This window comes from Halichoerus grypus, chromosome 1 (assembly GCF_964656455.1).
Source record: "Halichoerus grypus chromosome 1, mHalGry1.hap1.1, whole genome shotgun sequence".
Lineage (NCBI taxonomy): Eukaryota > Metazoa > Chordata > Mammalia > Carnivora > Phocidae > Halichoerus > Halichoerus grypus.
The window spans coordinates 141,608,055-141,635,185 of NC_135712.1; the positions used below are offsets into that span (position 1 = coordinate 141,608,055).

The 27,131-nt window shown below is 37.8% G+C and overlaps 1 protein-coding gene across 21 annotated transcripts in view; it reads left to right on the top strand.

Annotated features, from left to right (window-relative positions):
* Positions 1-27,131, top strand: part of RBMS3 (RNA binding motif single stranded interacting protein 3) — a 1,332,425-nt gene that overhangs the window by 1,068,833 nt on the left and 236,461 nt on the right. For all 21 annotated transcript variants that reach the window (XM_078072625.1, XM_078072633.1, XM_078072638.1 and 18 more), the window contains 2 exons: positions 5,397-5,554; positions 20,075-20,154. In XM_078072625.1, coding sequence (XP_077928751.1) covers positions 5,397-5,554; positions 20,075-20,154 — 238 coding nt within the window. The remainder of the gene's footprint in view (positions 1-5,396; positions 5,555-20,074; positions 20,155-27,131) is intronic.

The window sequence follows — 27,131 nt, forward strand, 5'->3', positions numbered from 1 at the left end:
ATATTATCTTCAATCTGTATGAACATCCCTCTCACTGTGTTTTTAAAATATTATAGTCACATATTTGCTTTAGAATTATTTCACACTTCCTTGGGATATTTCTGGATGTTTTGTCACCCCTGCTTCAGATAATTCATCTCAGACAGTTTTGATTCATAGTTCAAAAATGACCGTAAATTGGTTACATACAATTTTGTGATGAGAAAAGGACTTGATAGTATATAAAGTAAGAAAATAATTAATAACCATAGGACATTATATTATGATGAAAAAAAAAATAGGAATATAGTCCCCTAAAACAGTGTTACATAAAGTTTGGTTCACCCAATGGTACTGTTCCCAATGAAATAAGTAACAGGAATTGAGAATAAGGATTTAAAACTTTATATAATAATTTCACATCAACATAACATTTAATCCAAACATAATTTTGGTCTGTCAAATGTAATAATAAAAAAATGCAACTTTATTTTGCACATCGTTTAGCTTAATTTTACTTTCCGTTGAGTTATTTTTATTGTATTTTACAAATATTGGTACATGACAGATTGAGAATAAAAGTGGTCTCCCCCCAGGTATAGATTGATAAACATTGCTGTAAAGTCTCTAATGCTAATAACTATTTCCTGAATATTTAAATGTAGTTTTGGCAAGACTGAGTGTTACCAAATCAAGTTTTGAAGTCTTCCACTACCTCTTTCAGAATCATGTATATATAATGGCCATAATGCATATTCAAAAAACACAGCCCAGACTCTGTTGGTTTGCAAGCTCCTCTGGAGTTTCCCAGGTGTAATCTGAAACTGGCCCCAGTACTCAGAGGGCAGCGAGAGATGGAAGAAAGAGGCCGGCCACTCCAGGTGGGTAGGTGACAGGTTTAAGGAGTAAAAGGAACTTAGATACAAGGCTTGTCTTAGGCAGCAGTGAAATGAGTAGATCTCTACCGGCTTGCCAAATCTTAAAGGTTTCTATAGAAGCCTTAACGGGGTTCAGTCATGTATACCATCCAGACAGTCGCATCACCACATCATTATCTCAAGGCTGTGTCTTTGCAGCATCCTCTGGGAATGGGGAAAGCAAGGGGAGCCCACATTCCAAGGACAGGGGAGGAGGTGAGGAGCCTCCAATTGCCCAGGTGCAGCTAATGGATCAACCAATGATCACATCTTTTCTTCTCTGTGACCTTCCCCAACAGACGTAACCTTTGATCTAGATGCGGGCAACCATTATTGTCCTCCATTGGGATTCATTTGCTTAGCCACCTTGAAATGCTCTGAAACTCTGAAGTTGTGTTAAACTGTCAAAAAGCAAATGAGTGCCAATAAGTCTTATTTTGGCAATTTGCATATACAAAAAAATCTAAGAAAATGGAAATCATTTCAAGAAAAAAATTGTTTACATATTCTTGAGTGAAATGACAGGTCTCTGCTTTCATTAATAATGGAGAGGATACTTTACTGTTTCACAATCTTGTGACAAAATTAAATAATAGATCAAGAAATCCCTGTAGAAAAAGGTATAGAAACAGACCAAATTGGGGAGTTACTTATGGTGACCTGGTCAATTCAATGTAATGTAATGTATGAATTGTAGTCATATACTTTTACAAATGAGTGTGTAAAATGCTGACCAAGGCCAGGAAATTTTTCTTTTTTCTTTTTTTCTTTTTTCTTTTTTCATAGCCTTAGCTCAGTAGCTAAAGCTAATTGATGAATAAGCAAAACTGAATAAAACAAGGAATTCAGAGATATTTATTGTCATCTGTGCTAACATTCTTTTGAACTACAACCTGCTGTCTGCTATTCATTGTTTCTTAAGAGAAAAGGCAGTGTCATGAATTGGTAAGGACATCAGACCACGTGAAAAGGACATGAGTTCTATTTCAAGCCTGTGGACTTGAGCAAGCCATAACTACTCCTTTAACCTCTTTTCTCCCCCCATTTATTAAATGATCAGATTGAAGAAGATGTCCCTTAAGGTCCATTCTGGAGCTAAATCATCATGAAAATTTAAGTTAAAAAAGTTTTCTTAAAGTTCTTTTAGATTGCAATTCTCACATGAGACTTTTTTTCTGAAAAGTTAACAGGGAAGTGCTCTTTGGTTCATAGTGCCAAAGCACCTTTTGAAAGTGGCCATCAATTTACATAAACCTGATACATAGATAACATTAAAAGTAAAAATATGAATGTATAATTGTATAAAAAATAAATGTATGTATTCTTTTAAAGTCCATTCTATGTCAAATCAACAGATATATTCAAGACTAATACCACATTTCAAAGGATGGACTTACTTAACAAATAACACTACCCAATGCTTTACTTTTTCTGTGAGTATAAATTAAGGAATCACACCATCCAGTGCTATCATGTGTCTGTGAATACAGATTAAGGAGTTGGCCTTGTTGTTTGAATTTGGATTCAGAAAATAGCTTACTGGGCACTCCCTTATGTACTAAGCTCTGTGTGTTGATCACACATCATTTTGAGAAGTTGCAATGAATTCTGCAGTTGGAGAATTTGGAAACGGATTTGAATCAGGATAAACTAATTCATTGCTACCTAGAGAAAATGAAAAGATCTGTACAGTACGCTGGGATAGTGGGTTGGCTGGTTGTGGTTAGTTAGCCTGATCGAGGACAAAGGGGTGTAGAATGCTGGGCAAATTCCAACCCATTCAGGGGACTGCCTTCTGTTGCCGCTCCTCTCTGAGAAGTTCGGGGTTAATGCAGGAACTCCCAATCCATGGGACATATATCTCTCATGGAACTTAAGTAGATCTAGGTGTGTAGGATCCAGAAATTCTTTGTAAGAAAATGATTCTTTTCCTATTTCTGTCTCAATTCCGATCATTCCCAGAAAAGAAAAAAAAAAAAAGCCTCCATCTGGTGCTAGTGAGATTCTCACACCTCTCTTAATTACGAATCTCATTTGTAACTGAGAAAAAGTCAACCATGAGAGTCAATGCCTTTTGCAAACAAACAGTACCTAGGTATAATTTAATAACACTGATTTGTTGTTTCCTGTTCTTACGGTAAGTAACCTATTTATGCCAAGTAATACCAGCTTTTTAGTTTGGTAGCAACAGAAAGTTACTTTTTAAATAAACTTATTTAAGGACAAAGGTATGTTGACTTAAAGAAAGCTTTTTAGTAAACAAAAAGTTGTACGTGGCTGGCAAAAATTTCTCAGGTGATATGCAGGTGATTGAAGCTTGGGAAACATTGGGCTAGCGAGAAGCACACTGAGCTAGAAGTTAGGAGACTTGGTCACCAAATCTAATTCCAATCCTGTTACTAATTATCTGATTGTCCTTGGGCAAGATGATGCATCTTCATGGCTCCGTTTCCTCATTATCCAATGAATATATTGATATTTGCCAAGCTACCTTTGGAGGGATGTAAAGATTAAAATTAAATGATGGGTAGTCAAATAGTATCATAGTTACATAGGGGCTCCTCAGTGGCACAGCGCGTTGTGACTGACTCTTGGTTCTGGCTCAGGTCCTGATCTCAGCGGCATGAGATCGAGCCCCACGTCCAGCTCGTGCTCAGCACAGAGTCTGCCTCAAATTCTCTCTCCCTCTCCCATGGCCCCTCCCACTCACGCTCTCTCTGTCTCTCCCTAAAATATATAGAAAATTTTTTAAAAGTTGTATGTATATAAGATTCTTTATTATGTCTCTAAAACACCACTTTTTCTTTTCTTTTTTTCTTCCCATTACCCCAGCAAAAACAAACAAACAAAAAAATAGAACAAAAACAAAAACATGAACATGACCACTTAGGAAAGGATAATAATATTATCTCTGTTTTTGCTCTAGGATCGTGCCATTTTTTTAGTAGTGTGTGTGTGTGTGTGTGTGTGTGTGTGTGTGTGTGTGTGTGTGTTAGAGAGGGGGAGAGAAACTGACTACAGTTGCACAGTTCCTACACTTACACTATTCCTAAACACTAAAGCTGTGTTGTCTTTTTCTGAATGAATATATGTTTATTTTTACCATTTTCCATGGTGATAAACTAAACTGTTAAAAAATTTAATGTAATAATACATCTTATTAATCTCAAAGCTTAATAAAAATATTATGACCTATCTGAATATTTAGAACTGTTAAAAACAATAGTTTCATACCAAAATTGTTTTTTGTCTTGAAATAATATTTGGAATCTTGCTTGTATTTTTTTCATTGTGCCTAAAACCTCAAATTTTCTAGAATATGAGATCTCTTTACAAAAGATGTTTCGCTGTTCCATAATGTCATTTCCTATAGATTTCAGAATTTCTTTTTCCAATCTAATCTTGCTTATCCTTGAAGTTAAGGTTGTTGTTTTGGTTAAAATATAAAGGTGCAGTTAAATATATGATATATTTTGATCTTAATGGCTAATATGCCAGGTTTATGGCTGTTTTATCTTGATACATATATACAACTAAGTCCCAACACTAATTCATTGTGTGAAAGAGAGAACATTCATGGACACAGAGATAATGCTAGTAATTGTTTGGGTTCCCATTCTATTAAGGAAATGTACTTAGCACTATTGCTATTGGATTAGAAAATGATAGACATCATAATCTCACTCAAACATTAACATGTATGGTGTAGGATAGCAATTCCCAAACTTGCCCAGTCATCAGAATCACCTGGAGGGCTGGTCAAAACACAGCTTGCTTGTCCCACCCTCAAGTTTCTGATTCAGTGGTTCTGGGGTAAGGCCTGAGAATTTGCATTTTTAGCAAATTCCACAGTGATGCTGAGGCCAATGTGGTTCCCATCCTCCCCCAGCCTTTTTGTCAAGTGGAAGGTAGTAGAGCAGGACAGTGAAGCCTATAGACTTAGGTGATACCCCACAGACTTTGGTGATAGCCCCAGAGTTGAGCCCTGGCTTTGATACTTATGAACCCTGTAACTTGGACAAGTTAGGGATCAATTTTGTCTTCTGTAAAATGATAACAATTATATTTATTAGGAATATTGAATAAAATAATGCATGTTAATTGTGTAGAACAATGCTTAGCCCTGTAATGAGTGCTCACTAAATGCAACGTTTGTAACTAATAGTGATGGTAATCGGAGCAGTGAGAGTTGAAGCAGTAGTTAGTGGTAATAGAAAAGAATACACATGTTTCCTTTGTTCAGTTGCAATAAAAGTTTATTTTTCTTTCCTAAGGAGGCTGGGCAGAAAGCTTGCTTTTCATTTATGACATTGTTTCTATGAGAAACACTCAGCAAGAAGGGAATTCGTTGAAAAGAAGTATTGCCCTTAGTAAAAAGAATATTCAGGAGTGTGTTGAAGTTGGGAATCCATATTGTAGTTCAAGCAAAAGTCTATCCATTTGTGCAATAGGTTTTTCAATATTCAGAACCTAATGCATTTGTTTCTTTCCTTCCCTTAGCAACAAGAGCAAGACCCAACAAACCTATACATCTCAAATCTCCCCATTTCTATGGATGAGCAGGAACTTGAAAATATGCTGAAACCCTTTGGACATGTCATTTCCACAAGAATACTAAGAGATGCTAATGGAGTCAGCAGGGGCGTTGGCTTTGCCAGGTAAAACACTTGCTACGTACATGTACATGTATTACTTGTGTTTCCTCCTTATTCCCTTTTAATTCCATTCCTTTCTAGAACTAGGACCCAAAGCAATAGACTATTTTACCCTCTCCCTGCAAAAAAGCAGCTTTTCAAACCGACTCTCTATCTTTGCTTCAATCCAAAGAATTCCAATGTAATTATAAATATGTTGTGCTTGCTAAAATCTGTATGTACAAAGAATGGTTATATGTGACTCAGGTCATAATGATATGCATACCCAGTTCCCAATTCTCTCTTTTAGATTAGCAAAATCAGATGCTGCCAATTTCTGCTGGTGGTAATAAATGCCCAATACCCCAAAGCTAAAGAGCCCATGTGGTGAACAAAGCATCCAAATGTTTTTGCATTGATTTCCAAAGAATGAGACGATAGAATTTCTCAGTCAAGAAAAGGAAGAGAAGAAAGATTTCGAGAAACAAGAATTGTTGGGAAGTCCCAAGGAACCCAGACATATAAAGTGGGGGGATTAGGAGGGTATTTGCATTTAAGAGGCCCTGGCTGTGTGGTTTTGATGTTTTACACAGAACAGAAAAAAGCAAATTGCACTTTTTTCATTGTCAGAAAAGGAAAAGTAGTTTTCATCTTAACTTTAAGGGATGTTTACAAAGGAAGATCTCAGCCAGGAATGGAGTTAAAATGGTTGTACCTGCTGTGCTTTCATGAAAAACAAAGCAAAAGAAACCGCAGAGAAAAACTGCTCAACAACAAAGAACGAGAGTAAAAGCCGTGTCTCCATGGCTTGGTGTGTTTATGTGTCTCCAGCTGACTTAACGTGGATGAGTGAATGGATGCTAGAGTCATTGGGAAGTCAGCCCTTTGCAGACAGGTGTGTCCATCTATAATAAACCCTGCCATTACCTGGAAACCATTCCAAACCAACTTTTATTAACGCACTTTGAAAGATAGCAAATTGTAGGGGCGCCTGGGTGGCTCATTCAGTTAGACATCTGACTCTTGACTTTGGCTTGGGTCATGATCTCAGGGTCTTGAGATTAAGCCCCGTGTCGGGCTCTGTGCTGAGCGTGGAGCCTGCTTGGGATTCTCCGTCTCCCTCTGCCCCTCCTGGGCTCACTTTCTCTCTCTCTATCTCTCTAAATACATACATACATACATACATACATACACACATATATACCGATCTCTAACTTGACTTCCTACAAGTCATGGACCATGTCTTAAAATTCATATCTCTACCATTTTCTAGTAGACTGGTAGACATATACAAGATGCATGATGAGTTGAAGAAAAATAAGCAGAATGAAGAAACTCTCCCTGACTTGAATGTATGCTTGAGGCATTCACTTTTTCAGATCATTGGTAACTGCTCATTTGCATGGTCAAGACAGAGCTAATCACGTCACCCAGGGCTCCGAATTTTGCCAATGTCCTCATTGTTGGATAGTGTCTAACCTACTGTGGGAGGGCTGGCCAGTGTGGGAGTTCACTGAAAGGAACAGCATGCACATCCTTCTGGTCCTTCTCCCACTTCTTGTCCCCCGAAAATCTCTAACAAATGAATTTCTCCTTCATTTGTACTGCTGAGAAATGAACATATTTCAACTTTATCAAGAGAAAACATTTTCTAAGATCTGTGGTGATCTTTTTTTTTTTTTTTTTTTTTTTTTAAGCAAAGGGCTTTTGATACAGAGTATAGTAATTCTCTAGGGCTGCCATAACAGAATACAACAGACTGGGTGGGTTAAATGACGGAAATTTATTTTCTCATAGTTCTGGAAGCTAGAAGTCTAAGATCATGGTCCCAGTAGGCTTGGTTTCCTCTGAGGCTTCCCTCCTTGTCTTGTAGATGACCTTGTTTTCCCTGTATCTTCACATGGTCTTCACATGGTGTCTTACTCTCTTCTTTTTAAAAGAATATCATTCATGGGGCGCCTGGCTGGCTCAGTCAGAAGAGCATGTGACTCTTGATCTCAGGGTCATGAGTTCGAGCCCTATATTGGGTATAGACATTATTTAAATAAATAAACTTAAATTAAAAAAAAAATTAAAGGACATCAGGGGTGCCTGGGTGGCTCAGTTGGTTAAGCATCTGCCTTTGGCTCAGGTCATGATCCCAGGGACTTCAGATCAAGCCCCACGCTGTTGGGCTCACTGCTTAGCAGGGAATCTGTTTCTCTCTTTCCCTCTGCTTCACCCCACCCTTGTGCCCTCTCTGTCTCAAATAAATAAATAAAAATCTTAAAAAAAAAATTAAAGAACATCAGTCAGATTGGATGAGGACCCACCCATTCGAGGCCCTATCTCCATATACACTCACATTATGAAGGACTTCAACATAGGAATTTGTTGTGGTTGGAGGCACAATTCAGCTTATAACACAGAGATTGGGCTGTTCATTTCTCTCACTTCTGTCTTCTCTATACGCTTTCAGTTTGCTTAAAATGAAGAATATTCTTCTTGGTGCAGAATCAAGTAATGCACATTGTAAGAGGCAACACTATAATCACAGTATATGATTTCATGGAAGAGTAAATCCTATAGTTCTTTTTTTCTTTAGGAACTGAGGAAGAGTGGGAATTTTAAATTATTCTTTTATGCCTGCTCTAAATGCGACCTTGGACATTTGCTCTGCATTTTCTCAAACCACTGTGGCTACTACCTTAACAAACTCGATCATTCACAAATTCACTTTTACAGTTTTCCTTCTTTTTAGATATCACCCTTTTCCCGTTGTTAGCCTTTCTCATTTGGAGCTCTCCCTCTGAACCACAAAACAGAGATAACTTGAGTGACAATTTTCTCCCTTCTTCCCAGGATAGCGGGCAGCTAGTGAGAAAAGTTAATGGATTACATACAATGGATGCCTTGGGACAGTGGTTCTCAAAGTGTAGTTTCCAGGACAGAAACGTCAGCATTATTTGGGAAATTGTTAGAAATGCAATTTTGGGGCCCTATCCCAGACTTACTGAATCAGCAATGGTGGGGGGTAGATGGGGTGCAGCAATCTATGCTTTATCAAGCACTTTAGGTGACTCTCATGCTCTCTAAACCCTGAAAAGCATTGCCTTAGGGCATTAGGACTGATTCTCAAATCATCTGGAAGGCCTGTAAAATTTCAAATTGTTGGGTTCCATTCTTAGAAATTTTTCCTGATGGAGTTGATTCCTGTTGACACCTCGATCACACTGTACCCCTTTTGTCAAATGAACTGGTCATGAATCCATCTCCCGTCCTGTTCTTCAAGTGTAGGGACCATGTCTTGCTCTTCTTCATGTCTGTCCCAGCACCTAGAATGTTGTCTGACACATTATTGATCTTCAGTAAATTTTTGATGATGAACAAATGAAATCACTTCAAGTGTTTTGGTTTTTTTTGTTTGTGACTATAACTGTGCAGGGTGGTAGCATTTGATGACAATGATAAGCCAATTCTGAGATGGGTGAACTGGGGTTTTAGAAGAAACTACAGTAACATCAGCTCAACTATTACTGATTTACAAATTATTTCTTCCTCTAAAAGTTCACAGTGACACAGGTGTTATTAAAAGAAAATGCTTATTTGATTGGGAGAAGAGTCGGCCTGTAATTGTGCCTGGTAAATTGAATCTATCTCTTGAATTTATGACTCTCTCAATTCAGGTAACCTGAATAAATTTATCAGGCTTCATTTTAAAGATTTGTATTTATTTATTTAATTTTATTTGAGAGAAATAGAGCATGAGCAGGGTGAGGGGCAGAGGGAGAAGGAGAGAATCTCAAGCAGACTCCGCACTGAGCACAGGGCTCAATCTCAAGACCCTGAGATCATGACCTGAACCAAAACCAAGAATCAGTCGGTTAACTGACTGAGTCACCCAGATGCCCTGGCAAGTTTCATTTTAAATATTACCATTGGTCACTTCTAACCACCAGATATGGTCCTTGATTCATATGCAAGATATCCCAAAATTCTTTAACTAGAAAGACACCCCCCATTATTATTTTACTTGCAAGCTATACATTAATCTCCTTTGATAACCATCTCTTCAAAGTAAAGGTAGTATCTTCATTTTATATTTAAAACATTGAACTTCAAAGCATAGATTTGAATGCCAGGAGGGTGCACAGACAGCACAATTACCGGCTTTTCAAATTCCAGAAGCACCAGATATGTCTGAAATTACAGACATTTTATTTTATTTTTTATGTTTTTTTTTTACTCTCTTACAACTTAAAACAATTTGTAAGATCCACCGCCCTCTAGGCAGCATTTTATAGCCAAGTCATAAACCTCTAAAAACAGAAGTTTATGGTGGGAATGCTGACAGTCAGACAAGACAGACCCACTACTGCAAAGCTAGTGGGTGCCAACAGACTACCTTGCCTTGTGAGGATCAGAGCATAAATCAGCCTGAGGCTGGATGGACATGACTGTGTGTTCTTGTTATCCATTTCCCATTCCCAGAAACATGAGACCATTTGTCTAACAAAAATCACATTGAAAGAGTGTTATGTGAGGCCAGTAAAGAATGACCCAAAGTGCAGAAGAGATGGGGGAGGTAAACATTCACAATTAATCCAGCTTTACCATCTGGGAACATAGAACCTCTTTAAGAAATGCATTTACTGTCCCCTGGTGAGCCAAAGAGCGTGAGAGACCACTGAGCACAGAGACCTTTGTATTTTGTAGTATTTTTCACCCCTCTTCAGTACTCTTAATTTGATTCTCATGGAATTTTGTTTGAATGACTTTTAACATATGGGCAGCCCTGTCTTCTGTCTCTCTCTACTAAATGAATATGTTTTCCAATTAAAGAGTTTCAGTTCTTTCTTTTTGCTAAGTAAAAAAATAATAATAATTGTGGTTATAGGCAGATAAATATCAGCCTGATTATTAAAAATCAGTATAAATAGTAGGTGAAAAATACTCTTTTTGTGTTTTCTTTAATTAGTGTTGAATATCTTTAAAATATTATTGATTTACCTTCTACCTCCTGATACCTCTTGCTCCTTATCTTCTCCCCTCCTGAAATATAATGAAACTCTGACTCAGGATCAGCATAATGAAAATATAGGAATTAAAAAAAATAATAAGGCAAATGCCAATACTTCCTTTGCAGGCAAATATATGCCCCTTTAAAATGACCATCACGCTTACCGAATCGTCATTGTTTGGAATGTGTTTCGATCATATCTCTTGATCTGATGGAGTCTATGTTTGTGTTAAAAATCCACCCGCCCCCTTGCTGTTTTGGCAATGTTTTGCCATTTCTACCTCAAACCTACATGGAACTAGGAAATCAAATGTGAACAAAGAAAATCTCCAAAGTGTAAATTTAGTGATTAGTCATCTCCAAATTGCAGCTATGTTTGCACAGAGAGAGGTTACAATTTTTGCTGAGACTGAAGAGAATAAGGGCTGTTACTCTGTTTGGTAATCTTAATTCCTCAGCCAATTGCCAGCAAATGTGATCTACTGGAGAGTAAACTCCTGGTCCATCCTTCAGCTTCTGGATCTTTGTTCTTGTTTTACATGTTTCTTCATTTATCTTGATCTGTTTCTGCACAGCATTTCTTTCTTTCACCATCAGTTAAGTCATGATCATGGCTAGAGATATGGTAGAACATTCTACTTTCTTTTCCATATATTGGAGCCCAGGTTTCAAGACCCACACCAACCAACCAAGCAAAGAACCAACCAGTCAACCAATCAAACAAATTGATTAAATTGTATCAAATAATCTATAATTTTGAAATGTCCTGGACTCAATTCTTGCTCTATACGTGGCTTTATAAAAACTTAGAGAAGGAGGGAAACATATAACTTATTGTTTTATCATTATAACATTGAAATGACTGGATCCCAAGGATCATCCTCTGTAGGATGAGAAGAGAGTTCTGAATATTTACTCATGTAAAACTGAAATTGGAGAACTTTGTTACCTCGAGGTTGGAAACAGTAACCATTAAGTGGGCTCAGGGCCTATAAGATTTCTTTGCCCTGTCCTGCCTGTAAGCACAAACCGTGATGGGGACTCTTGGACCATCTGAAGGCTGTGAAGATGTGAGGTAGGTTGTCTGCTTCCCACCAATAAAGAAGAAACACTGGGAAATGTCATTTGGACTCACAAGTGTGAGTCTTTTTATTTGGTATCTTTCCTATATTCTCAACTTTCTGTGAGTTGGATCATCCCATCCACTCACTCTGTGTGGTTATGAACATGGCTTTCTGGGTCAGAAATAAGATAGCTTGCATCTTACTTCTGCACCTCCTATCTGTGTTCTTGGACAGGTACATAAACTCTCTGAGCCTCCTTTTCTGATATGTATAATGTATTTATTCATTCATTCATTTCATCCAGTAAATATGTCTTGGGCACTATAATATGCCAGTAATTGTTCTAGATATTAATTCAGAGGGGTACACAGGAGAAAAATATCTGACATGCTACTAGACTGGGGAGACAAAAAAATGTAACCAAACAAGTAAGAAGATATCAAATAATATCAAATAATCCATATAAAATAATTAAAGGGCTATAAAGGCAAAATAAAACAGGGGTAAAATAGAGAGTATGGCAGAAGGAGAGGCTAGAAGTCAGGGACAGGAAAGTTCTCAGAAGAGAGAGCATTTAGTCTGAGACACAGATGATAAGAAGGAACAAGAGAGTCTCTTGGTGGGGTTGGATAGGGAATCCTGGCAAAGGGGAAAATGCAATCAGAGATCTAAGATGGGGCCAAGTTTGGCATGTCTGGGAACCAGAAAAAGGCAAAGTTTCTATTTCATAGAGGAAAGAAAAGAGATGTAACAGATAATAATATCTAGGAATCAAATGTGCCCGTAGCTCAAAGAAATTGATTAAAAGTGATAATGAATTCCAGTGGCATTTAACGGTAGGATTTTTCTAGATCTGAACATACTATACTTATCAATTCCTCCTTTATCTCAATTTTAATGTTTTTAATTTAATTTTCTTCCATTTCTTCACCAAAACTCCTTTTGAAAACATTAATCTATGGTTAAAGGACAGATTTAGGTTATGATGTCAACCGGTGGTAGGCAGATAATCTAAGAGACAAGTAGTTCCCAGACTGGTGTAAAAGAAACCTTTTTTTTTTTTTTTTCCTTGCCTCTTTCTTCAAACACACAGCCTCCAGGATAATTTTGTTCCTTCAGCGTTGATAGTTTTATGGCAGAGCCATCAGCATGCTGGCTGCAAACAGAATTTCACCCCACATGATTTAACTGAAGAGACTAGAGTAAAGCAGGATTTACAAAAAGTGTGGGTAGAGTGAAGGAAACTGACCAAGGATGTTGAGATACCCAGAGATGACCAGCAGAAGGAAGCTTTTGCTGCCTTGAGACAGCTGAAGGCAGGTGGAAGAGTGCTCCCAGAGCCAGTGAGACCCAGAGCCATGGAAGGGGGGGCTGCCTGGAATAGCTGGAGACAGGGAGGGATGCAATCCCAGCCAGAGAGGGGGTGCCAAAGCCAAGAGAGAAGAAACAGGAACTGGTCAGACTTCTCTTTACTCCTACCAGGCCCCCAATGGCTAAACCCAATGAAAAGCCATCAGATAAAAGAGCTAAGAGGACACAGTTCATAGATGGATCACTTCTTTGAAGCATAGAGCAGAGAAGACATATAGAGGGGTAAACAGAAAACACATGGGTAAATTGACTTATTTTTCCTTCCCCTTGACTTCATTAATGGAAAAAAAAAAAAAAGGAAAGAAAAAATAGTGCAAGGTTAATGATAACTAAGCATCTGCAACTTTACCTTAGCATTGGCAATCGATACAGGATGGTAGGGATGATGACAAACTGGTTCGGTTTAAAGAAAGCAACTGTTCAACTTCAGGTCATGGTTGCTATGATGACATCACTTCTAAAACCAAATGTGTGAGGTTTTCTAACAATAAATACATGTTGTTTTTCCACATCAGTTCTCCAATTATGACACCAACTGAGTGTCCAACTATTCGATTCAATTCTAACACTGACTATATATTGCCAGACCTCACAGGTTTAAGGGCTCAGTCCCCCCACAAGACTCTTCCCACCATTCCTTGACCCCGTCTGATTTGCTGATTCACTAGAACAATCCACAAAACTCATGAAAACAATTTACTTTTGTTTACTAGTATATTATGAAGGATACAACTCAGGAATGGCCAAAAGAGATGTAAAGGGCAAGATATAGGGTATAAGGAGTGGCTTAGAGCTTCTCTGTCTTCCCGGGGCATACCACCCTCCGGGCAAATCTCTCTGAACTCTTTTGTTTAGTGGTTGTTATGGAGGTTTTATTGCATAGGCATGGTTGATTCATTTACTGGCCATTGGTGATTGAGCTCAATCTTTAGCCCCTTTCGCATCCCTGAGGTGGTGGGTGGAGCTGAAGCCTCCAACCTTCTCATCATTTGGTCTTTGTGGTGATCAGCCCCATCCTGAATCTCTCTAGGGGTCCCTTCTTGAGTCACCTCATTAACGTAAACTCAGGTGTGGCCCAAAAGGCCTTATTATAAGTAATGAAGGACATTTCTTTCACTCAGGAAATACCATGGGTTTTAGGAGTTCTGTGTCAGAAACCAGGGACAAAGGCTAAATTTATTTTTATTGTACCATAGTTGCCATGCAGAAAACATGGATCAGACCATATCATCTTTCAAGAGGAATCAGGAATCCAAATTTTCATGTGAGGTCTCCCAGTCTTTAAATGTTGACAACCATTTCAGATTCTCTAAAACCTCTTTGTAGTCCAAACAAAACTTTCTACCTGAAGGCTGGATTCAGCCCATGATTTCTCGTTTGGGGCATGTGACAAAGAGCTCCAGAACAGTGGTTTTTAATCCTTGCTGCACGCTGGAATCACCTGGGTAGCTTTGAAAAATATGTGCCTGGACTTCATGCCAAAGCAGTTAAATTAGAATCTCATGGGCTGGGGCCCAGACATTGGTATTTTTAAAAATAGTTTCCTGATCATTTTAATGTACAGTCATTTTAAAATAAACATTTTATTTTGGAGTGAGTTTAATTTAGCAGAAACATTACAAAAGTAATAAAGAGTTCCCATACACACCACGTCATTTGTTAACATTTTACATCGCCATGGTGTATATGTCAAAATTAAGAAACTGATATTGATACATTACTATTAACTAAACTCCAGACTTTATTTGGATTTCACCAGTTTTTTCTACTGATACACTTTTTCTGCTCCAAAATCCAATCCAGGGTGCCATTTGTGTATTTAGTTGTCATGTCTCATCAGTCTGTTATAGTTTGTGACAATTTCTCAGACTTTCCTTGTTTTTCCTGAGTAGCACTAGCCAGGTATCCTGGGGAATGTCTCCAGAGTTGGGTTTGTCTGACGTTTTTCTCATGATAGGATCCATATGATGTATAGGTTTTTGGAAAGAATACCATAGAGGTGAAGTACCCTTCCAGTCACATCAGATGAAGGTGTTTGGATGGAACTAGAGGGTATTATGCTACACGAAATAAGTGCTATGGTGTATCTCCATTTTTGAGAACAGCTGCTCCAGTTAACAGAGATTGAACTAGAATGAAGGTAGCATGATCCATCCAGCATCAGAACACATTAAAGTAGACAGAGTACAGGAAATCAGGAGGGATGATGGGAGGCCAGCAATGGAACTTCATCTCTTACAGGTAAACCATCTGAACTGAGAGTCAAGAGACAAAGGTTCTATTCCAGGTTCATCCACTAACTAGTCTCTAGGGAAGGCAACTAGTGTTAGTTTCTTCATCTGTACAATTTAGAAGTTGATATCTGGGGCTATTTCTAGTCCTGAAATTATGTGATTCTAAAACTCTGGAGTGGGTTTTAATTAGTTAAATATTGTCCACAGTTTCGTTTCCTAAAGAGGAATGTGTTGTAATGCCGAGTAAGACACCTCCCAGATGTCTGGGTTTTGGCAAAGGAAGATGGCAGAGAGGCAGCTCCGCTTCATTATTTGGTGTTTATGATACCTGTTACATCCTAAAAATGTCAAGCACCCGGCAGATAGAAAACAAATATTAAAGACTCAGAAGAAAATTCAACTCATTTACTCATCTTTGTTCCTGGGACTCGACTGCTGTGCTTTCCATTACGATAGAGTAAGAAGTGAATGATGGAATTTATTTTTGAAATCTCAGAAGGAGTGCACATTTTAGTACTTTTAAAAATCTGTTAATGTTGTCCCTTTGCGTAACTCTAACCGGATTTAGATGGAAGACTGGCTTGCAACGTTGGATATTCTAAGTTGCCAATAATTTGTACAGAGCCTATGATTGCAAAACCACAAAAATTTCACAATAGCGGAAACCTCTAATTAACCAAAATAAGTGGCAGGGTGGATTTGTTTTACATACATGGTTAATAATGCTTATTGCTTTAAGATCATAAACTGAGAGATCCTCTATTGAGCTGAGATAGGGAGGCTGCAGATGGTTTTGCAAAATCCTTTTCCACATCTCTGTGTCAAGTCTGACCCAGAACATTCTACTAATATTGGATCAAACTCTCCTCTGATGTAACTTGCCTGTGGGAATTGTATTGGCTGTGAAACCGGCTCCCCTTAGTAACTGGTGTAAAAAAAATTTTTTTTTAAATCACAATTCTGTGGTTTGTTTTGAATGACTGAAGCCAGGTTCCTAGGCACTGAGACAAGAAAGAATGTCAAACGGGACCTTTAATGTGTATTTATATTTAAACATCAGACCTAACAGAAAACCCCGAAGCTTTATACAATGATTGGAGCCTTGTAAGAACCTAATTAATGTATCTTCGGGTGAATGGTTGGCCTGGCACGCGAGCTGTCCCGAGGTACTAGAGGGGGTTCAGGTACCGCCTGGGAAGAATAGATGTAGTTGTAGTGATTCAGTGGCCCGTCTGAAAGGGACATGTAAAGGCAGCTTTGTCTGGCATGCCGCCTTTTCAGACTCACTTGATAATGCTAGTGTCAGTTTCAACTGAAGCGTGGGCCAGATTGCAGATAGCTTGAGCTGGCATTTCAAAGCAGTTAATTGTGAAACTTGAGAAGAGAATGGGCACATTCTTCCTAAGGTGGCTATTCACATGCAGTCTCTCTCCACCGCCCCCCCCCCCTCCTCCCCAGAGCTCCAGTCTCACTTTTGTTCGGTTTCCACATAAAATACGTGAGGAACCCTGAGCCTTTCCCTTGGTCGCTCCTATATCACTGTCTTTGCTGGGACTGCTTTGCCTTGTTAAAATATGCCCCGTGTATTAAAATGAAATTGTCACTGCTGGGTGGTACAGCATAACATGGTTTGACACTAAGCACCAGCAGCTACAGAAAACAGACTTTTATTGCATTTATTCTTTCGGAGAGGAGAGTCTCTAAAGGCTCAATGCAGACATTCACTTAGTTAAATCTGAATGAAGCCAAAGTGAACAATCTATGCCGCTGTCTTTATGTTCCTAGAAACAGCCCCCATCCGGCTTGATATGGATGTAAAATAGTCTTAAGAAAAGATGATCATACTTAGAATCCAAAAGGAAAGACTTAAGGCTTTCAATCCAGAGCAAAAAAATTTTAGGTGGGTAGAGTTGGTGAGCCACCTGATTTTCTACTTTAGCTTCTTCTGTATTTCCTAAAACACGTATAGAATCAATAAGCACGTGCACACACACACACACACACACACACACACACACACCCCAGTCTAGTTTTAGTCTTCATTTAGAATTCCATGTCATTTTAAGACAAAGAGAAAGGATTTGATTTGTAGGACTCTTGCAAGCAAGCTTTAGATTCTTAACTGCCTTTTATCTAGATGAGTATCCAGAGAGAGATTGAACAAGGAGGGGGGCTCTGGGGCATAAGCTTTTCATTCTGGAGCTCTCCTGGAATAAAAATTCCATAAAGTAACATCTGTAGTAATTAAGGGCTTACATTTCCTCTCCCATTCATGTCTCTGGTAGGAGGGAAAGTTATTGTCCCTAAGAGACGATAGATAGTAGATCCTGTGGGAAGACAGAGAACAGAATTAGAATTCTTTTGTTCCTAGAAATGCAAGTTTCATACTTCAAAAAAAAAAAATAATAATAATAACAGGTTGGAAGATTTACTGTAAAGGATTCCACGGAAAGAAAAACTTGAAGGAGTTAGGAAAATTGTACTTAGCTATTCCTAAATATTTGTAATGGAGAAAGATTCATCTTGCCTTTCTAACCCAAATATCTTCTGACTTGGAGGAACTTGTGATTAAGCAGTGAACAAAATGCTCTCTTTGTTTTTATTTTTATTTATCAAAATTGTATGTTATTAAGCTTAAAGAGGTTTAGTTGTTTTTTTTCCCCCCACATTTGGATATAAAATTGATTCATTCTTTACATGTTTTTCAAAATAACACCTATGTGGATCCACTGGGCCATTTGATAAATGAATAATAACCTATTGGTTTCCTGCACTTTCTTGCCATAGCAGGACCAGTGACATAATTTGTGGGACCCAGTGAAAGATAAAAATGCAGGACCCTTATTAGAAAATCATTAAGAATTTCAAGATGGTGCCAGCAGAGTTTTGAACCAAGTACAGACTTATTGTAAGTCTGTGGCTCTGTCCTTCTGCACTGGTCTCATGCCAGGGAAGTCAGTTTTGCTGGGTAGGTAGAGATTTGCCATTTATATGTGTCTCTATACAGAAAGATGGGCCTCCATCCCATGCCTCCTAGGAATATACATCAGAAAAGACCCTTTTTTAAAAAAAAAATTGAGTCAGAAAATAATGACAGCCCCCCCTCCCATTGGAATATGCTTCTGATACCATCTAGAATTTCTTAACCTGATAATTCAGGTACCCTTGTCTGCATCTCTCAGCTTATCTTCAAGAGTACCCCAAACCCTGTGAATCTCCCACACAGGCACAGTGGTTTTTTTTTTTTTTTTTTTTTTTAAGATTTTATTTATTTATTTGACAGAGAGAGAGATAGCGAGAGCAGGAACACCAGCAGGGGGAGTGGGAGAGGGAGAAGCAGGCTTCCGGCCGAGCAGGGAGCTCGATGTGGGACTCGATCCCAGGACCCTGGGACGCTGACCTGAGCCGAAGGCAGACGCTTAACGACTGAGCCACCCAGGCGCCCCAGGCACAGTGTTCTGCTCACCTCACCCCCTCTAAAAGGACACACGGCCTGGTCAGCTCCCTGCCCTAATGACTTCTCTAAGGGCCCTTATGGCCTCCTGGGCCCACTTCTCAGTGTTTCCCTGGTTTCTGGAATTCCTCTCACATTTGAATTCCTGTAGCTGTAATAAATGTGTAACTTATTTGGTGTTTGTTTACATATTTTCCCTTATCTTATTTCCTGTGCATGTAATAGCCTCCTGAAAACACACTTAAGATTTAGGTGTAGGGAAGTTTTATAACTTGAGTTAAAAAGCTCCATTCCAAGACAGCTCATATTAATAACACAGCAGAAAATCCAAAATTATATTTTGCCTTTTAGACAAATTTCACACATTTCATACACATTCTTTCATATGTGTGTGGGCTGTTTTTTAAATGTGTATTTGCCTCTAGTGTACTGTTTGGGGGACTTAATTTCCTTTAATCAGAATCAGCCCTTTAATTTTTATCTTCCCCATCCAATGTTATAAAATAAAGCCCTGCTATAGTTAATTATTTAGAAAATGTTGCCAATACTAGTCTCCTTAGGATAGGGTAACACTGCCAATATTGACATTATGATGGTATAGTTCAAAATGTTCATTCATTAGCTTGCAAGTGAGATGCCAAAATTTGACCCAAGAAACCTAGTTTAGGAATATGGATATCTAGTGTGAAAAAAGAGAGGATTTCCAAAATTCAAAGTGAAGAAAGTTCAGGAGTTGAGGTTTATGTATTTATGTTCTCTGCTCACATTTGGGACCCCAAATAATTCTCTTTTGTACTTTCACCCAGTGGGTTTTCAATAAAAATGTCAAGGTGTTGGTGACAACACTACTATATTAATCATCACGTTAGACTGCACAAAGTGGAAATAACAGCACATCTCCTCAGCTTGTTTTGTGGAGTCCCTCAGCCCAATAGCTTAGTAGTTATAGTTCGGCTTTGGTATTAGACAAGCCTTAGTTAAAATCTCAACTCCGCCACTCATTGCCAAGGTCGTTCATCTGTGTAAGCCTCAGAGCCTTCGATGGAAAGGGCAACAAGACCTACCTTTCAGGTTTGCTAATTCAGACATGCAACAGAGATTTATGGAGCACTTTCAACTGCCAGACAGTGTTTTGTGGATTAAGCAAGATGATGCCTCAGTATTACTTCTGGGAGAGGAATCAGCATAGAGCCGTCCCCACATAGGCAACTTTCAATGCAGTAAATAAATACCTACTCTCAGCAATGGTGAGTTTGTGATAGTTTGATCATGGTGGTCATGGCAACAGTTGACAAGTCTCGTAGAATTCTCAAATCAAGCTTTTCCATGGCTTTCCTATTTTCGTTTTCATTTTTATTTACTTTTCCTGAATATACACAACCTTAGGAAAGTATATGATCCCCTGTTTACCTCTTTTTCCAGAATGGAGTCTACTGAAAAATGTGAAGTGGTAATTCAACATTTTAATGGAAAATATCTGAAAACACCACCAGGCATCCCAGGTAAGGAATACCATTAAATAATCATTCATTTGTGTCTAGGCTGATTGCAATTATTAAAATGAATACACGGTAAAGCCCTTGGTTGGTCACTGGGAATGAAAAGGTTACTTTTGTAATTGTGCGTTTTTAAATAGTAAGTAGCAACTTACCTTTCTCAAAACTACCAAAAGCTTCTTGGTGATTCTTCTTTGGCCTTTCTTTTGACTCTCTGCTGCTGATTGTCTGAAGTGAATTGGAAGAGAAACAGCAAAGAATAGTTTAAAATGCACTTCAAGTGAAGGAAGTTCATGACTCCTGTTTCTATTTTATAATGTATCTATCTAAACAGTGATAGTCACAGTGAAGTACACTGATTGATGCCAGTTTCCAAACATTTTTTATCAGTCCATCACAAGAAGGGGACAGAGCATGAGAGGAAGCATTTAGAAATGTTTTTTGGGTTTTTTTTTTTTTTTTTTGCATTTAGAAATTTTATAGCAATTTGACATTGCCATGAAATCTGAATGCATAATTTCATATTTTTAAAAAAATATCAGTTACTGACATATTGATTTTTTTTTTTTGTAAACTGTCCACTCATCGGAGATAGTCTGAGAAGCACCAATCTTGACTGTCCCATTTCACATTTCCCAAGGCAAAATCCTTAAACTTTTATACACATCATAAGATGATATAACTTTCTGCTATTAAAAATTACATTCAACATAAAGAATTGAATATGTCACGTGTGTCTGGACTTAAGCTGCAATGCCTCAACTTGCTATTAATCTGGTAGCAGTATATATGGCAAGTGTTCAATATTAAGTGAGTAGATTTAAAAATATATCTTACTCATGCATAAAAATACTCAAGATTGAATGAAGTGCTAAAAAGGAAGAATTATAATGAGTGGATAAAGAAATGTCTAACTAATCCGTATTGGTTTATTGGTTGCTCTTTCATTTTTGGTTATTCTCAGGGGACAAATGTGACTTCTTCAGTCTTATGATATTTTCCTTTTGATTTTTTTAAGCTGGACTTCTATAGTGTTTGCTATGTAATGTGTCTGCTATTTAAAACACATGGTTAGAGAGTTCAGGGGTTAAATATTTCAGTTCCTTAAAATGTATTGAGGCTACATAGAAGAGGAAATCTGAACAAAAAGAGAAATATTATTGTAGAAGGGTCAGGGTCCTTTTAGGCCTTGGTTCATTTGGGGAGGTGTCGGGAAAGGAGAAAGGCCCTTCAGATGCTCACTTAGATGATCTGGAAAATCCAAAGTAGCATCTCCTGGTTAATCAGAGAGTGCGCACACATTGACGCCTGTGTCTCGATTTGGTTAGCTTCCATGCATAACGTTCCCTTGAGAACCGACTGCATTATGATCCAATTGGAGACATATGGTGTTGTTAAGAAAAGAGTTAGCAGTTTTCATCTCAGCATGTAAGCTGCCCTTGAATTTTAGGAGAAATAACTTATTTTTTTTTCTTTTAGCATAAAAGACACTTTAAGACACTCTGCTCAGACCTATCATTGAATAAAGGGGTTGCATTATTAGAGGATTCTCCCCTTATTTGTCCCATTTTATCCAACGGATGCCTATCTAGAAGGCATTCAAACTAGGTGTGAATTAGATGGTTACATAAAAAAAAAAAAATTAAGAATGAGCAAATTATGTAGAAATTATTGTTGATTAAAGTTATAATACATCTCAGGTTTTTTTTTAGGTTTCTTCATTTTCAGAAAAAGACATTGAAATCCTTCTTGACTTGATTGATTTGAAGCTGTACTATTTGGTTTTCGCCATAGAACATAGCTGACTAATACAATTTAATGCTAAAGACAAAGAAAGTCACTACAAATCCCCAAACGTCTGGGCATTCTTCCTGAATACACAGACTGTGATATCAACCTGTCTAATATCATAGCTACACCCAATGGAAACATTGTGAATAGCAAGAACCTGGTTATGAGTTTCTCACTCACTTTTTTTTTTTTAAAGATTTTATTTATTTATTTATTTGAAAGAGAGAGAATGAGAGAGAGAGAGAGAGCACATGGGAGTGGGGAGGGTCAGAGGGAGAAGCAGACTCCCCGCTGAGCAGGGAGCCCGATGTGGGACTCGATTCTGGGACTCCAGGATCATGACCTGAGCCGAAGGCAGTTGCTTGACCAACTGAGCCACCCAGGCACCCTCTCACTCACTTTTATCTCATGGGAACCCAAGAAGCAAAATAATTACGCTCAGTTATAAAACTCTTAAGAGATATAAGTTTATGCTTCTGAGATTTGTACTCAGTGTAATAGAATTAAATATATGATATTGATCATCATTATTACTTGAATTTGCTTATTTATGCAATGGAAATCAAACAGAGTCAAATGTTAACAGAAGATATTTCATCTTTAATGTTTAAGTTTGATATGGAATAAAATAGGATATAATGCAAAATGTGGGTATTTTGGTAAGTCCAGTAGTAAAACGCCCTCATTGAGTTGATTCACAAAGTCAGAATGGGTATGATCAAATATGAGTGTATGCTGTTTGCCCTTATTGGTCCTCACTGCTTATTTATTGTAGATGATTGAAATGTTATTTCCAAAAACTCATATCTTAATCCAATTCTCTATTCCAACTTGAAGACTGCAGGTGGGATGTCACTATAGGTCCTGATACCGAATTGGAAATGACTCCTTTGATATTTTCAAAATAAATCACCAATTTCCTAGCTTTTTCAATCCTAATGTAGCTTTAGAGAGACTGTCCTTGCTTGTGGGTATACTAATTAAAAGCAACTATAATTGATCTGACCCCCCTACAACTAAAATAGGACTCAAAAAAATTATAAAAATCTCAATGTTCTACATTATCAAGATTCGGCATCTTTGAATTCAGTTTGCAGTTTTCTGGAACTCACATTGATGGTTTCAATATAATGCTTTAAGGTCGTGTGATTGATGGCCCCACAATGATCCAATAATGACCTGAGATTCTCAGGCCCTAAGAAAGCTGTAGAAAAGATTGCATGTTAAGTCAATCATCTTCTTACACTAGACCCCTGCTTTTATCTTACGCTAAGCAAGTAGAGAACAATTAGTACCCAATTTGCATTCTTTACTTCTCCATTTAGGGATGACTTGGGGGAAATATGCACATGTCACTGGGCAAATATAGTGCCATTTTGGTTTCTGTCACTTTTGACAAATGATTTCTCTTAAAGGAGTTGCAAAGTTAATTATTTCCCTGAGATGATCATCTAGTTTCCAAATCCCGTACTGTGTCATTTCCATATAAGAATAAGAAAAAAAAAAAATAATTCAACCCAAAGCTTTGGCATTGCTCTGAATTTCAAATTAAAAAAAAAAAAAAATTATAGTTAAGGATATTTGCAAGGACATGTAACATTGACCACATTTATGTTGCTGCTTCCATTTTGATTTGTTAGTCTAGCAACATTTTTTTCATTAAATATAATTCATGATGGTATTTAATCTTGATTCCAGCTGACAGATTATGTGAGTTGGAAGGAAACTTTGTAGATATCTTCTTTTGCTTCATGCTTTCTCTGGGCGCCTCCTTTTTGTTCGTAAAAGATCTAATTTTAATGAATACATAATGGATCATTAATGTGTATTAGAGCCTCCAGAACTAGTTCTGTTCACTTTGGATTATAACGTTGTCCCCAGATTTTGGTTACCTGGATCAATGAGGCTAAATATACATGCCAAAAAAAAAAAAAAATAAAGTTATTTGAATTCTGGTATGTATGGTATGGGATCAGGCAGCTGTGTACTACTGGCAGGTGGGAAGGAGAGGCCAGGGTCAATCATGTACCCATCTACAGGAAGCCATCATCTAGTATTTTCTCCCTCCCCTAGAGGGAAAAGAAAACACAGTGTTCCATAAATGTTGCATGTCCTACATATCGATCTTGATGTTTTCTGGACAAAATGAAGGATCATTAGTTGCTTGCCTGCCTAACCCCAGACATTTCTTTGTCCCATAATGAATTGCACAGCGATGCTGTACAGTCCCAAAGCATTTCATTTTCAAACCTCTGGCAAAAGCAAAGGGTAAGTTCCCAGACACTTCAGGGATCTGGAGGGCATGAACTTGAAAGGTTCACTTCCAAAGAGCCCCTGGAGCAGAGTGATGCACCATGTAGAAAAGGCTTCCACATGTAAGGACATGTATTGATGAACGGATCACACAGGCTAGTTTATAGAAAAATAAATCGCGTTTTGCTCTCAAACTAGACTTGTGCCTGTATACACATTTTCCTGTCAATGGAGCAGTCTTTTCAGAAGAAAATGGAATAACCCACTTTTAGTATGATTTTCTTACTCTTGAGGTAATTATATCTAATCCCAGTTGAACTTCAAAAAAAGTGGGGAAGGGTAGGGAGAGACCTCACCATATTTTGAGATGTTTTTAATTTTAACAAATCTGTGATCAACAGAAATTTAGACAACTAAGTGAGTGATAGAGGAATCATACTTTTCTAATAAATAAAATAAAACTGTGTGCCTTATTGATGCTTTGACACACAATCTTTCTATTGTGTGTTTATGAAAATAAAAATGTGTATGATTGTGGATATATACATATATATTTCTTGCGAGTATGTGAGGAAAAATATTTAAAGTCTGGTACTTCTTTAGAGAACATGAAAAGAAATGTTGTTTGTTTACCTTTAAACTTACCAGAGTAAAATATCAACAATGTACTTAAATTACATTTATTTTTAATTAAAGACATGGTACAAAATTCTGAATGTTTGGCAATAGTATACAAATTTGTATCAGTGGACACTGTTGCAGACCCTCATAATCAATGTTTCCTCAGGGATAGCTGTCTATTAAGTCCACAAATGTAACAAATGTAGTAGTTGAGTATAAGGCAACAAATAGAAAAGTGTTATGGTATACAGCTTATCAAAAATATATTTTTTAATGGTTTTACTTGATTGAAGCATTGCCTAACTCTGAGTTTTTCATCTTTGGGAAACTAGAACATCATTTGCATAAGAAACTTTGTAAATACTACAATCCCCAACTGAGTGTCAGTTTAGATTTCTCATTAATAAGAGGATTTTTGCAATATTTAGGAGCTACTTTCTGTGAAGACGCTCATTTTTAATGTTAGTAATGCCTTCTTAATTATTTCAAGGTACCAAATACATAGTTGCTTCATAATGAAACACTGTTGGGATATTATTAATGAACTTCACAGAGTAGCCTGGCAATTTCATAGTCAATAGAGTCTTAGAATCTGTATGAATTCTATGGACATGAACTAGGTCAATCATTTCTCAACCTTCCTATGGAGCCACAGTTGATACTGTGAAAGTATGAGTTGGTTACTGATTAGAGAGGGGAGAAAGGAGACAAAGATGATTAAATTTCTAATCTGGAAAATGAGAAGCCTGACAGGGAAGGTACAGGGGATCATCTTCAGGAGGTTAGAATGATTGAAATGGGTTGTGTGCCCTATGCTACATCCCCTCCTCCTACCTGATTACAGCTGCAGATGAAGTGGGCAATCTCTTTTCATCCTGGAAGCATCCATCTGGAGCATCTACTGAATCGCTCCACTTTCCTACCTTGGGGCAAAATATATAAAAGCTCACCCAACACAGCATAGGTTTTCTGCAAACTTTGGGAGAGTTATCACTTCTTGGAACAACCCTCAACTAGCAGGTTATTGAAGTCAGTGGATAAAATTGAGCCTCTCATTCTTTGGAGAGACAATTCTGAGTCACAATCTACAAGATTCCTTACAGGATTGTCCACAGTGGTAAAACAAGCTCAGTGAGACACCTTTTATTGGCTTTTCCTTCTTCCCTGCCTTTCTTTTCCCTTTCTATAATATCTGCTTCCTGGCATCAGCTCCCAATTAAATTACCTTGTCCCAAGCTCTGATTCGGGGAAACTCAAATTAAGGTGGGTGTTCCCGGAATTGTGATGGGGAACTATGTTTTGATTTAAGACTTCTGACCATAGAGGAAAACAGACCCAGCTAAAATGATGGAGTGAATTGCATAGACCAAATATATTGTTTTTGTGACTTTTTTTATTTAACAGCCATACTTATGAACCACATATTTGGGATGATGAAGATGAATATTAGTGGTAGTAGACACATGGTAGTCAGGGTTTAAATTTAGCAAGAGAAGTATGGAAGAAGATAAGGACAAACATGCCACCAGTGACATGGCTGACCTTGGAACAACTGAGGACATAAAGAAGTGGATGGTTGTTGAAATTGGGGAGGGAAGGGAAAACTAGGGAATAGTCATAATGCCAGCAGCAAAGTGAAGGTGGGATGCAAGCATAGAAAATTAGGGCCACAGAGAAAGGGACTTATGAGATGTTGGTCCTGGATGAATGTGGAGTGGTGGATGTTGATAATGAGGTCCTAAGTGGGAATGGCTGCAGTTGGCTTAAGAGAAATGGAGATGATCTTTAGCTGGACAGTTGGAGACTTTGGATTAGAATGTTGGACATTTTCAGCAACACTGGAGATTTCCTTACTCAATCTTATACTTCGCTTGATTTTCTCTGAAGTTCTAATCTTCACAGGAGCAGGTGGGAAAGTGTAAGCAGTACTGAGGTAATTTTTTGTTTACTTATTTGATTTGATTCTGAGTTTTTTAAACCAGGCTTTGTTTTTGTGCTTGTTTTTGTTTTTGTTTTTCCATTTTTCCTGCTTCAACAGCTATTGCTCAACTCAGTGCAGATTCTTCGCAAATGTTCTTTGGAGTTGATGTGCACTCCCTTGACTTGAATAACCCTTCTACTTGTATTTGTTCAGTGAACTTCCTGAGGGTATATGGTTGATACCCAACTCCTGTGCATCAACAAACTTGGAGGAAAACATTGAGATAAATCTTCAGATCTTTTCTTAATAGTTAGCAAAGATTCTGCAACACATGTGTATAGCTAAATATGCAGAGAAAACACTAAATATTCACAGGAAAAGGAAACTTACTTTGAGA